The sequence below is a fragment of the Mesoplodon densirostris genome, chromosome 11, assembly GCF_025265405.1.
Source record: "Mesoplodon densirostris isolate mMesDen1 chromosome 11, mMesDen1 primary haplotype, whole genome shotgun sequence".
NCBI lineage: Eukaryota > Metazoa > Chordata > Mammalia > Artiodactyla > Ziphiidae > Mesoplodon > Mesoplodon densirostris.
Window position 1 is genome coordinate 64,472,438 of NC_082671.1, and position 14,188 is coordinate 64,486,625.

General features: G+C 48.4%; 1 protein-coding gene across 1 annotated transcript; it reads right to left on the reverse strand.

Annotated features, from left to right (window-relative positions):
• Window positions 1–3,727: 3,727 nt before the first annotated feature.
• On the reverse strand, window positions 3,728–14,019 carry RIBC2 (RIB43A domain with coiled-coils 2). Its single transcript, XM_060113878.1, has 7 exons — window positions 13,906–14,019; window positions 13,112–13,193; window positions 9,976–10,320; window positions 8,838–8,956; window positions 7,338–7,565; window positions 4,958–5,124; window positions 3,728–3,806 (listed from the first exon to the last, which is right to left on the reverse strand). The coding sequence occupies exons 1-7, from the start codon at window positions 14,017–14,019 to the stop codon at window positions 3,728–3,730; spliced, it is 1,134 nt and encodes a 377-aa protein (XP_059969861.1).
• Window positions 14,020–14,188: the final 169 nt, after the last annotated feature.

The following is a 14,188-nucleotide window of genomic DNA, read 5'->3' on the forward strand; positions in this document are numbered from 1 at the left end:
ATAGTATCCCACTGTATGGCTGTACTGCTGTTTGTTTATCCATTCCCCTACTGAAGGACATCTTGGTTGTTTCCAAGTTTTGGCAGGTATGAATAAAGCCGCTGTAAATATTCATGTGCAGGGTTTTGTGTGGACATAGGTTTTCAACTTATTTGGATAAAGTCAAGTGACTTTTGAATCCTCTTATTTTAACTTTTCTGTGCTGTTTTGTTTTAGATGTGCCTTTTGTAAGCATCATATAACTGGAATTTTAATATTTTTAATTTTTTAATATACTTTTTAAGTTCAGAGTGATTTTATTAGATCAAATATTCTTTTTTTTAAACATCTTTATTGGAGTATAATTACTTTACAATGGTGTGTTAGCTTCTTCTTTATAACAAAGTGAATCAGCTATATGTATACATATATCCCCATGTCCCCTCCCTCTTGTGTCTCCCTCCTACCCTCCCTATCCCACCCCTCTAGGAGGTCACAAAGCACCGAGCTGATCTCCCTGTGCTATGCAGCTGCTTCCCACTAGCTATCTATTTTATCTATAGTGTATATATGTCCATGCCACTCTCTCACTTCGTCTCAGTTTACCTTCCCCCTCCCCGATAACTGGAATTTTTAAAAGCCAGTTTGTGGAGAGATAGACAATGATGCAAATATTAGCAAAATATTAATTGTAGAATCTAGGTAGTAGGTGTGTGAGTGTATTGTATAATGATTTCAATTTTTCTGTATGTGTGACATTTTTCATAATAAATGTTGGGGGAAAAAGTGAAAAACCAAGAAACAAAACAAAACCCTCTGGAGTGTGTGTGTCTGTAAAATCGAAATGGGGCCATTCAGAGGAGCCATGGAGAGGGTCCCACACCTGGAACCTGGTTCTGCCATCCAGGTGGAGGCAAGTTACTCAACCTCCCTTCTTTTGTCTTCTCTCGGCAGGACGGCAATCACAACATCCAGGGGTGCACGGGTGTTGCAACAACCTACCCAGCACTGGGCCTGGGATGCGGTAGTTGAATTAGTTGAATTAATCCCTGGGGTTCATTCATTTTCCTGCCTGAGAACCACGGGGAATGTGTTGTGCTGCTGGTCACCAGCAGAGGGCGCACTTAAAGCAAGCAAATATCCGGGTTTCGCTCCTAGCCTTCCTTTCGGATTTTTTTTTTTTTTTTTTTTTTTGCGGTACGCGACGCGCAGGCTCAGTGGCCATGGCTCACGGGCCCAGCCGCTCCGCGGCATGTGGGATCCTCCCGGACCGGGGCACGAACCTGCGTCCCCTGCATCGGCAGGCGGACTCTCAACCACTGCGCCACCAGGGAAGCCCCGGAATATTTTTTATGATGCGAAATTCAACTCTACTCAATGCTCTGTGGTGACCTAAATGGGAAGGAAATCCAAAGAAGAGGGTATATATGTATATGTAGCTGATTCACTTTGCTGGACAGCAGAAGCACAACATTGTGAAGCAACTATACTCCAATAAAAATTAATTTAAAAAAAAAAGATGCGAAATTCAGAGTCAAAGCAAGCCTCTCCACTTTGGGCCTGTGAGTCCAGGCATATAACTGGTATTACTAACGACTGCAGGGTCCTCCTAGCGCCATCTCCCTCCTAGCCTGTGTCCAGCAGCCCGGTGTATGATTCCACCTCCCACTCCTGTGCAAGGACCTACTTCCGTAAATGGGTCTCCCACTAGACTGTGAGAGATCCTAGCCCAGGGCCTGGCACAGCATCCAGGATTTGAAGAGCACTCAATGTGCACTGAATGCACTGACATCACCTCCCATCACTCACTTTATCTCCCTGCCCAACTGCAGGAGGATTAACAATCTACACAGGGTGTCACTCATCCAGGGCCCTCCCCGAAGCATGGCTTGTTCAGCCTGGGCAACAACATTCTCAATGGGATTATCCTGGGAAGCAAGCGGGCAGGTGCCCCTCTGCATTCCCCCCCCATTAAGGGTTGAATTGTGCCCTTCCCGCCCCCCCCAGAAGGTATATTGGATTCCTAATTTCCAGTACCTCCGAATGTGATCTTATAAATAAGGTCATTGTAGATATAGTTTAGGTAAAGTCATTAAGCTTAACCCTAATCGAATATGGCTAGTGTCCTTATGAACAGGGAAAATTGGGATACAGACACACAGGGGATGAAAATGCCACGTGAAGATGAAGGCATAGATGTGGGTGATGCATCTACAAGCCAAGGAACACCAAAGGTCATCAGCAAATCTCCAGAAGCTGGGAGACAGGCCAGGAACAGGTTCTCCTGCAAGGCCCTCAGAAGGAACCAGCCCTGTCGATACCCTGGTCTCGGATTCTGGCCTCCAGAGCTGTGAGGAACTGTTCATTTCTGTTGTTTAAGCCCCCCAACGTGTGGTACTTTGTTATGATAGTTCCAGGAAACTCTACACCCTCAACATGCTTCTCTAAAGGATGTTCAGCTCCAACTGATCCACCTGGGAAAACCCTGCCAATCCTCAGCCTCTGGTTAAACATCAGCCAGTGAAGGGTTTTCAGTGGGGAAGAAAGAGGAGCTGTGTTTAGAAGAGAGATGTGGGCTAAGCAGCTAGCACTGGTGGATCCAGGTCCACCTTGGCTAATGATGAAGTGCCACCGAGAGCTGCCACTTGTCACTGGCCATATGCATATGGTCCTGCAAGAAGCCTACACGGAGAAGGTAGAGGTAACTGGTCGGGACCCAGTCATCTGGGCCTGGGAGCTAGTGACCCCGTTACTGCTGGACATACTCTCCCCCTCCCCCTGTGTAAATTGCCTCCCTTCACCTCCCTACTGGCAAATGCCAAAGCACGGTTCAAGACTCTGCAGACTGCTAGTCGTCCCCAACTCTGTGTTCTTCCATCTTTTATACCATTGTGGAATTATTGCCTGTCACGTGGTTAGCCAGCAAGGCTCCCCAGCTCCGCCGCAGCGAGGCATGGTCACATGACTAAATTCTGACCAATAGGGAGCGAGCAGAGGTGAAATGTACACTTCCGGAGCCACGGCCTTGCTGCTGTGCTGCGTTCACCCACCACTTTCCTTCCGGTTTTCTCCTGCCTGCTGGCCTGAATGTGATAGGTTGGTGGGAGCTGGAACAGCATTCCGGGACCACAGGATGCTAGATGGCAGAGCAATGAGGGAGCACTGCTCAGCTGGGGCTCTGACGAGAGGAGGAAATAAACTTGTGCCTTTTTGGCCACTCGTGTTTTGGGTCGTGTTACCAGGAGCCAGGAGAGAGAAGTGGTTGAGAGCCAGACACCCTGGGTCAACCCCAGGTCCACCACGTCCCGTCAGCGTGACCTTGGGCAAGTCACTTAACGTGTCTATAGCTCAGGCTCTTCACCTGGAGAATGCGGTAATAAAAATACCCACCCCGGGCTGCTGTGAGAACCAAATTAGTTAATTCCACGTGAAGCGGTTAAAATGATGCCTGTGAGTATTGGCGACTGCACCAGCTGAACCTAGAGTATAATACGCAGGCTTTCTTCCCTGTATCTACAGCACCAGAGCTGCTCTAGAAATAGTCTGAGCTGAGTTGAACGGACACTAATGCTCCTCATAGAAATACAGGAAGGGGTTTAATCAAGTTTTGTGTACGGTGGAAAAATTAAGTTCAATAGTACCTCTGGACCAAAGAGCGCCTTTTTTTTTTTTTTAAACAGATGGGACTCTTCAAGGTTACTGCCCTTTATAGGTAAACGATTCAGAGGGAAAGAAGGTGCCTTTTTCATTATCGACTTCTTGTATTAAATTGTGCGAAATAATCTTCTGTGGGATGATTTGTACAGATTTCCTTCATATATTTTTTCCTGATAATAAAACAAGGAGAAAAAGAAATCAGCAAATGCCTGACTTCCTAAACATTCTACTGTTTAATTGGTGTGTTAACCCCAGGATACAGAGTGCATTCCAGCCCTACGAGCTAAAGGGGGAGGAAGGGGGCATTTCATCACTGCTGATTAGTTTAGGGACCTGCGCACGTGAAATGTGGGGATATCTTAGAATTCCATGATTGTAAAGACATTTACTCATCCCATTTGATTTCTGTGAGATTCTCTCTTAATTCTCCTTATTTAGGCCCCCAATGATGGACCCACCGATAAACAGACATTAGAAAAAATACTGGTGGATCCCCTCCGAGTTCAAGCCAGAGCTTGATGAATAGATAGATAAATAAGTAAATAAATAATGGTTTGTTTTTTTTTAGTGACAAATTCACCTACTGATCTGCATTTGACATTTTCTGTAGCTGGAACTCTGAACTACTCCTGGGGCCTAATATGAAGAAGAGGCTCCAGACTTGTTCCTGGGCAGCCCAGGAACCCCTTCCTCTCCCCGGAGAGCCCTCCCTGCAGTGGGCAGCTGGCACTGTCCTCCCCCACGTCTGAGCCACGCAGCCTCCTCCCGGAAGCCCACCCGGTGCCTTCCCCTGGGACTCCTGGTGCCCTCCGTGTACTCCATCACCAGCACCCGTGTCCGAGCCTGCTGGGGTCCGCCAGTGCCCAGGTGAGGACTGTCCAAGGAGGGGTGTTTACAGGTTGAGGGCACAAAGGAATCTCAATCCCTGGTCTGCGCGGGGACCGATGGTTTCCTCGCACTTAATTTCTGGCTTCTTAGCTCTGAGTCCTTCTTCCCCTTCTCTTTACCAGGAGGCTATGCTATAGCCCCCACCACTGCTGCTACAGGGCCTCTGGTGAAATATACCCCAAGGGTCCCGAGCCCTTGGGTGGGAAGGATTCAGGGAGGGTGAGCCAGGGGTCCAGGAAAGGACGGTGCCTGCTCTATGGGCCCTGCGTGGCCAGCGCCTACCCCCGCTTTCCCCGAGCCTGATTCCCTCGATGATGCCCCCACTTCCCACCCACCCCCCTTGACCCTAACCTGATCCCAGCCCCCTCTGCTTGCCCTCCCCACCCGTACCCCCATCTCCCCGCTGCTGCCCAGGCCCCCGCCTGGCACTGACTGCAAAAGCTGCTCCTTGGCCAGGCTGAGGTTGTTGCAGTCCAGGGCTCTGCGCAGGTCATGATGTTGGCGCTGCTGCTGTCGCTCAAACAGCAAGGCGGCGCGAGCCTGCTGGACCCTCTGCCGGTCCCAGTCCATGTCTCGCTGGCGCTCTTCTTCCTGGAGCCTCTGGAGAGAGGAGAGGTGACTAACCACCGCCTGTCCCCAGCAGAAGAGACCCAGGGGACTGTCTCTAGGAGCCGGCCTTTCATTTTACAGATGGAGAAACTGAGGCCCAGAAGGGGGCAGGTAGGTGAACAACGTCATGCCGGAAATCAGAGGAGACCCCCCCACACCTGCCATCATGCTGGTGGCCCAGCTGATTCCCCCTCTTGGGAGGCCTTGGCTGGTCCTCTGAGCCTGAAGGGACAGCGGAGTCTCAGTTCCAACAGTGGTTCCCAGCCCAGGGCTCCATAAGCAGGGCCCATGGGTGTCAGGTCCTCTGCATCTGGGATGCTACCAGTGGGCAGTGACACCACCTGGCTGGACACTGGGGTCCTCTGGTCACTTCTAGAATGTGCTGATGCCACAGCCCCACCCCGGGACAGTGGCTCAGGATGTTGGGGGTGAATTTCTCTGTGCCCTTTACAGCAGAGTGCCTTGAAAGTATTGTCTGCACTTACTGTCTCCTTGCCCTCCTGCCTGTTCTCTCTCCAGCCCATTAGACAGGCTGCCACCCCTCCACCAAAGAAGTGACTGCCCAGTGCTGGGTCTTGCATCCAGTCGGCAGCCCAGCAGTGGCGTTTGACCCAGGGGTTCCCACGCTCCCGCTGAATTCACCACTGCTTGCATCCCTCCTACCTCTCTGGCTGCTCCTTCTCAGGCCGCTTTGCTCTTTATAAACGATGGGGGTGGGAGGGGAGGGTCCCTCTGTCTACACTCACTCCCTTTGTGATCTCCAGGTTTGCCGCTTTAAATACTCTCAGTGCAGTGATGACTTCCTGTTTATGTCTCCAGCCCAGATCTCATTCTGAGCCCCAGACTCTACATCCAGCTGCCTGCTGGGCTTTACTTGGAAGTTGTGTCAGAAAATATAACTTGTCCACCAGTAGCCATTTTTCCTTCTTTCTTAATAAAAGAATCACCAGCACTTCACTGCCTGGAATAAACACTACATTTCTTCTTTATAGTTTGGGGCAACCTAGTGACTGAGTTCTCCAGCGAAATGTAAGTGGAAATGTCTTGTGAAACTTCTAGGAAGTGTCCTTAGCGTTCTTACCCCTTCCTTCTTCCTGCCAGCTGGAATATGCACATGATGACTGGAGCTCAAGCAGCCATCTTACACTAAGAGGTGGGAACCAGGTGCTGAGAATGGCAGAACTTTAGTCAATGGTCGTGGAGCTGCCATACCAGCCCTGGGCTGTTTTCTTAAGGATTTAGTCTACATGCAAGAGATGAAGTTCTGTTTCCTTTAAGATGGTGTTATTTGGGATTTTCAGCTGAATCCTAGCAGACCTAGATATCTAAAGAACATTGCACACAACATATCCAAAATTGCGCTTGTGATTTCCATTCTCCCATGAACTTCCCTCCTGGACTTGTTCCTCCCATCATCGTCCCATCTCTGTAAGTGCCAACTCCTTCCTTCTCGTCACTCAGGCCAGGATGCCTGGAGTAATCCTTAACTCCTCTGTCTCTCACATGCCATGCCAAACCCTTCAGCCAACTCTCTTGGCTCTAACTTCCAAATACATCCAGAATCCGACCACTTCTCAGCACCACTGCTGCCAGCGCCCTGGCCTCAGCCAGCACCATCTTTGACCTCAACCATCAGCCTCCCCAGTGATCTCTCTCCTTCCCGCCTTATCCCCCTAAGTCCACCCTCAACACAGCGGCGGGAGGGATCCTGTTACTGTGAGATCCTGTCTCTCCTCTACTCAGAACCCGCCAGAGCTCCCCATTTCGGTCACAAAAAAGGCAAAGTCTTCCCCAGTGGCCTGCCAGGCCCTCAACCCTCTGCCTCTTGGACCTCATCCCACCCTCTCTGCTCCCTCCACTCCAGCCACCAGATGCCTCCCTTCTCTGAACAGGACAAGATGGCCCTTCCTCAAGGCCTTTGCCCTTGCTCTTCACCCCGCCTGATCGTCCTCCCCACCTTCAGCCCTTTGTTCCAGAGCCATTGGTCCCCTGATGACCGTTTTCACACCCAGCAATCTCAGCCCCTTCCCCAGCCTCCTCCTCTCCCTAGCGCTTGTCCTCCTCTCACTAGAACACAGACTCCTTGAGGGCAGCTTCTAGGGCCGAGCGTGACAGTGGCTATAACTAGATGCTTGAGGAAGGTGGCAGGGAGCACAGGGCCCCGTCTGAGGGCTCGGGGGTTGGGGGTTGGGGAGGACAGGCACCAGCTTCTCCTGGACTTGCTGTTTCTGAACCAGGCGTATGTGCTCCAGCTGCTCCCGGCTCATGCCCTTCCAGCGGTCCGGGACCACGTGATGGGACCCGAAGGAGCTGGCTGCCTGCTGGGGGTTCTCCGAGAGCAGGTCCCCACACAGCAGGTTGGAGATCTCGGCCAGGTTGTCCTCTTGGTCTTGTTTTTTCTCTTGAATTTTCTTTTCCACTGACTCCAAGGCCTGCTCAGGGCAAGATATTAAGGGAGATGCTCTGAGTGACCCCGGTGGGACTGAGGCACAGGCTGGCAAATCTCACTTGGGGCCCTTGAAGGAAGAATGTGCTAAAGGGTACTGGGGATGGGGGGAGGTGTAGACTTGTCAGGCATGGATGTGGGGCGTCCCTTAGACCCCCAGCTGCCTGGGAGATGCTGGGTGAGTGGACTGGGCTCAGGGAATCACTACCTGTTGGTCGTGTGCATAATTGCTGCACGTCTTTGTCTGCAGTGATTTGCAAAAGCAAGGAGCTGCCCCCCCTGTTAGGCTGCCATCTCCCCTCGGCTTGGCCTCACCCGCCCCAAGACAGGGCTGTGTACCCCTCCGTGTGGTCCTGGTCAGCCTCGGATGGCAGCGGGCCAGAAAGAACAGCCAACCAAGTGATTCACAGCAGTGGTGATTTCTAAAAGGTGTTCCCACTGCCCGGCAACCTCAGCCCCAGGGATAAATAAATTCCTGGCCGAATCCCTATTCACATGAGGCTGATGGGTGGAGGGAACAGGCCCTGGTTGTGTGACCTGGAGCAAGTCACCTGCCCTCTCTGGGCTGCAGTTATTTCTCCATAAAGTCAAGAGACGGATTAAGAGACATTTGTCAGTGTTACCAGTTCTCTTTAGTAATGAATGGACAGGGCACTTTTTGAGGTGCCCACACACAGCAGGCGCTCACAAGGAGGCCCGCTCACCTGCGTTACGTAAGCCCACGCTTTGCAGCTGGACAGGCTGGGATTTGAATACTGGACTTGCGGTATTTGGAAGTCCAGTATTTGAATCTGCCAAAGCAAATCAGATTAGTACTTAGGCATCCCAAAGAAAGTCAGTTCCCCACTCTGAGCCCGTTTCTTTATCAGTTAAATTGGGTTAATCACGCCCCTCTGAAAGGGTGGTTGAACACAGTGACTAATAAGAGCAGCCGGGATTGAAAAGAATTGCTGGGCTTCCCTGGTGGCGCAGTGGTTGAGAGTCCGCCTGCCGATGCAGGGGACGCAGGTTCGTGCCCCGGTACGGGAGGATCCCACATGCCGCGGAGTGGCTGGGCCCGTGAGCCATGGCCCCTGAGCCTGAGCGTCCGGAGCCTGTGCTCCACAACGGGAGAGGCCACAACAGTGAGAGGCCTGCGTACCTAAGGAAAAAAAAAAAAAAAAGAATTGCTATCATTGATGAGTTAAGGAGGCTGGGGCACGCCGGGGAGGTGGCTGTGTGTTTGTCTTCCCCTCCAGACAGAGCCTGGGGTATACACCTGGTTCTTGTTGAATTCTTTCACAGCTGCGCAAACCGCCTTTCTGGTGGTGCTTTCCAGATTCTGTAAATGCTTGGCTGTTTCGTCAAACTGCAGCCTTGTCTTCAGGTAGAGATCCTCTGAAAGGAAGCAAAACGCAATCAAACCTTGCGTGCCTGCCCGGAGATCCTTCCGAGATGTGCAGAGCAGCACCCTGTGGAGTAACTGTTTGTCATCACGGCCCCATCCAAAGAAAGGGGGTGCATCGGAAGGCGGTGGGAGATTGACATGAGTCAATTCAAGTAAAGCTCTTAGATGGGTGCCTGGCAGTGTTAGCAATCACCACTGTGGCCTGGTAATGTCTGCTATGGATTGGTAATGTCTGCCGTGGAACCAGGGGAGAGGGGTTTAGAGGGCAGCATTGCAGGAGGTAAGGTCAGACTTGTTGGTCCTTGAAATAAATTTGGTTTTTATGGAGTAAAATGAGAAGCTATTGGTTTTGAGCAAAGGATCCAGCTTAACTTTTAACGGGATCATTCTGGCTGCTGGGTTGAGAAAAGACTCTAGAGAGACAAGGGCAGAAGCAGGGAGACCAGTTAGAGGTTATATATTGGAATGATCCAGTTGGGAGATGCTGGCTGCTTAGTCCAGAGTGGTAGTGGAGGACATGGTGAAGGTGGGTGGAATTTGGGATGACTTGCTTCTGGACTGCGTGTGGCATTTGAGGGAAAGGAAGGAGTCAAGATGACTTGGGTTTGGGCCTGGGCAACTAGAGGAACAGAGCTCCCATTGATGGAGGTGGACGGGCAGGTTCAGGGGATGATCAGAGTTTCTTACTGGACACGAACTGATATAGCCTGGACCTATGTCTTGCCCACACACTGAGGGCCGGGACCGATGCTGAGTTACCCTGAACTCCAGCATCCCACTGGGGTCCAGACAGAGCACAAGCTCAGAAGGTGTTTCCTGCGTGACGGGCACGTGGCTGAAGATGTTTAAATCCTGGAACCCGGGTTCTCATGTCTCTTTCTTTGGCCACGTGGCCAAAGTAGCATATTAGTGAGACTTAAAAGACAAAATGAAACAAGAAAAAAAAGGGGGGGGGTATTGATTTGTTGAAGAAAGTATTGAGACCCATTTGTCTTTTTTGTTCCATTACCTGTGCATTTTTGGTTGGCGCGGGCAATCTTCCATTCCCTTTGCTGTTGCAAGGACCATTCCCTGTTTTGTTCCTCTTGGAATTTCTTCCTCTGATAGAAGTTTAAATCCTCTCCCATGAATTTCTGCATTCCTGATATTGTATTCCGAGCATCATTATCTGACTGCCGGGCTGGAAGATCTTTCTTAAGGGCTAGGGGGTCGGAGAGGTCAAATTCACGGCGAGTTTCTGGCTTCTGAAAGCTCTGTTGGAAATCATTGATAGCTTTACAGAGATTTTTCCTGTCTCTCCTTTCCCGGTCTTCTGATATGCATGCGATCTTGTCATTTTGCCTCATTTCAGCAGCTAGAAGAGATACAGCATATCCATCAGCTTAAGATTCAGAGGAAAGACATAAATTTGAATCTGAGGCAGGAGATAGATGGGTCCCAAGCTAGGCATTTACAACTGGCCTCCCGTGTACATTTCATGGAGCAGGAAGAAGTGAGCTTTGGGCCAGACACTGACAACTAGTCTCCTGTTTGCATTAGGACATAGATGGGCTCCAGGTTAGACATTTAAAATCAGCCTCCTGTTTGCTCTCCAAAATGGAAGTAACAACAGAAACAAGGTAAACAGCCAGGCTTTGTCTCCAGGGGATGCCTGAAGATAACAGTCCTGACAGGAACAGAGAGGGGCTAACCCTTGTTTGGGTAAAGGATCAAGAGGTCACATATTTCCCATCCTTGGGGCAAGGGAGACATTGCACATGCGCAGAAAGGCTCCTTGGGGGTCAAAAAGGAGGGGGCACCACTCCATAATAGGTGATGTTAAGGCCGTCCCATAGGCCTCTGGGCTGAAATACCATCTTGGAAAAAAATCTGCGCACGCATGCTGGGGAGGGGCCTAGGGCAGGTCACGTGTGGAAAAAGAAGCCATGTAATTGGCCAAAGGTAAACAGACCCGGAAGAGCTGCCCTATCACCACCTCTTTACTGGGCTCCTCCTCATTAGGGGGACGCCCACACCCTTTCTCTCCCGGTGTGCATCTCTGCCTGCTTCTGTCTTAACTAAGCAAACTGTTTCTCTGTGTGCTCTCCCACTTGTGCTGTGTCTCTAATAATAAATTTGTACCTGTTTTTACAGTTTTTGCCTCCGTGAGAAACGCGTTTTTCACTGGGATCAAGAGCCAGGGGCTGTGGTGACTAGGATTCCTGGTTTTCATCCAAGCTCCCCAGGTTCAATTCCAGGGCAGGGAATTAAGATCTTGCTTTAGGCCACCACTTACTGCTGCCTCTCCAAGATCAAATCCACTTTAAAAATGATCTTTAGTGATTCTAAAAGTAATCCAACCTTCCAAAAGGTTAACACAACCATTAAAGGATTAGTCTTCTGAATATGTAAAAAGCACCTACAAATCAACTTAAAAAAAAAAAACGATAAACAGCCTAACCAAAAAGGGGGCCAAGGAGAGGAAAAGGCAAATCAATATAAAGAAACCTGAATGATCAATAAACTTGTGAAAAGATCATCAACCTTACAAGATGGGAAGCATCCAATGAATTGGAGAAACACTTCAAATGCGAATAATAGCAGGTATTAGTAAGGATGTGGGGAAACAAAGATTTCTTGTTTACTGCTTGTGGGAGTGTAACTTGGTACACTTTTATAACTTTGGAAAGCAATTTGCCAACATCCCGTAAAACTGAAAACATGCACATACTATGACCTATCAATTCCATTTCTAGGTACACCAGGGACATGAACATTGGGACATAATGCAGGACAGTCATTAACATTGTTTGCAATTATTTAAAAAAACTGGAAAAAATCTAAATCAGCCACCAGTAGAGAAAAAAGAAATAGTGGTTAAAATTCATATGACAAAATATCATAAAGCAATTAAAATGAATATTCTGTATGTAGCTCACCTATAAATTCCAAAAATAGATTGTTGAATTTTTTAAATGTTGCAAAAGGATACATTCAATATAACATCATTTATGTAAAATTTTAAAACACACACACAAATTTTATATTGTCATGGATGTACATACCTAAATAGTACAAGTACAAAAACATGCATGGGAATGACCACACCTCTGAGAAGGGAAGAAGAGGAAAATGGTAAGGTGGGGGAGAGCTTTAGCTATGTCTGTACAACATTTAATTTTCAAAAAGCATTCTTAAGGTATCTAAAGCCAGTTTGGCAAAATGTTCATATCTTGTCTGGTGGTGGGTATGTATATGTCTGTCACATCGTTTTTGTACATTTGAATTACTTTAAAAAAAATTTATTGAAGTATAGTTGACTTACAATGTTGTGTTAGCTTTTGCTGTACAGCAAAGTGATTCAGTTATACATACATATATTCTTTTTCATATTCTTTTCCATTATGGTTTATCACAGGTTTGAATTACTTTAAGCTAGAATTTTAAAAGGTAAAAGGTTTAGAAAATATGAAACAGTATAAAGAAGAAAATCAATTTCACTCATCATACCATCACTCCAACTTTACCACTGCTGACATTTTGGTATATTTCCTTTCTGTCTTTTCTAAGCATATTTTTATGTATTTTAAAACTTATATATATTTATATATGTATTTAAACTTAATTGATAACCCACTGTATATACAATTTTGTACCCTGCTTTTTTCTATTTAAAAAACCCTTACAGTGCTTTAAAAGAAATTGCTAGACATGATGGGGGAAAACGAATACTATTTGAGTATTTGATCTAAGAGCGGGAACACTATTATTTGAACCATATCTGGTTCTGAGTCAGCTCGGGGGTATGAGCTCAGAAGTGTGTGTTGTCTACTGTAAACAGCTGTCCCTGGTAGAAGGTCTTGAACTTTTTGGCAGAAACTGTGTGTGTTTAAAGTTTTTCATACCCTGTTTTTTAAGAAAACAGAGAAAAACATACATTTATCCTCACAATATATTTCCTACAGCTCACATAGAATTCAATAGCTGTTTTTCTTTTAAGTGAGGAAGCATCAGTGCATTAAGTTAATTGAGCACAAGAAATTGTGAAGTTTTAAAAGGAGGAAGAGCATGAAAATTGCAAGTTTTTACATATGTGAGGAAATGTGAACTGGGGTCTAAAGGCACACAGCCCTGAACCACTAGATGGCCATTCAGGGAATGCTCACCAAAGGTTTCCTGTCTAGCTTTTTCAGTTGCTTCTTTTATCTTCTGGTCACAAACCTGAACATCCCAGGCTTCTGTGTCTCCCTGGGAAAGGAAAACAAAGGGAATTAGAGCCAGATAATTTCATTCAGTTGATAACAATCCTACTGTAAGCCAAATTTTGTCATACCCGGATGCTTTTGCTTATAGCTGGTTCTTCAGCCTGTCTTAAATTTCCCTAGAGCTTCCTTCTCCCCTTCTCAGTCAGTAGATCCTCATCCTCAGAATACTGCTTAGGCATCACCTCCTCTGGGGAGTCCTCTCTGATTTCCTCTCCCAGCCCCAGCTGGTGCTCCCTGGCAGCCTTTGCTCGCCTCCCTCACAGCACGACTCCACTGCATTATAATGTGACCATTTTAATGCCCGCCTCCTCCACTCTGGGCTATGAACTCTGCAAGGTCAAGTACTGCCTTGCTCCTCATCTCCTGGGCCCAGCTCAGCCTTGCCACAAAATAGGAACTCCACTGGCATTTGTCAAATGAACGGACTGGAGGGAATTCCTGGCATTGTAGAAAATCCGGCTCAGAGAGAGGAGAATCGCGTTCCAGTCTCTGGCCATTAACTCCAGGCAAGCTCTCTCCCCGCTGCAGGACTCAATTTGCCTGTCTGGCAAGGGACAGGGGGCATTATTTGGCCTGTTAAGGTCTCTCCCATCCTCAGCAAAGTCAATACGTGGAACAAATCTTCCCGGCAAAGCCTGGAGCCGTCTGCAGCTGTGCCTCCTGGCCCCTTTCCCTTCCGGGCCAGAGGGTCTCACCCCGATGATCCTGTTCCTGGCATTGAAGATCCGTTTCTGCCTGCGCAGCTCCGCATATCTCCTTTTGGCCAGGCCGAAGTCCTCCTCCAGGTCCTTGGGCTGCGCTACCTCCATGACTGTGAATCGCCAAGACATTCTAAGAGGTTTTTAAAACATGCGAGATTAAAAGAAAAGACAACAAGCATAAAACAAGCTCAAGCCAAGCGAGGCTGGCTCCCTAGGAGGTTGGGCTGGTGGGATCCGAGCCTGCTCCAGAGGCTCTCAGTCCGGCCTTCTCCCACCG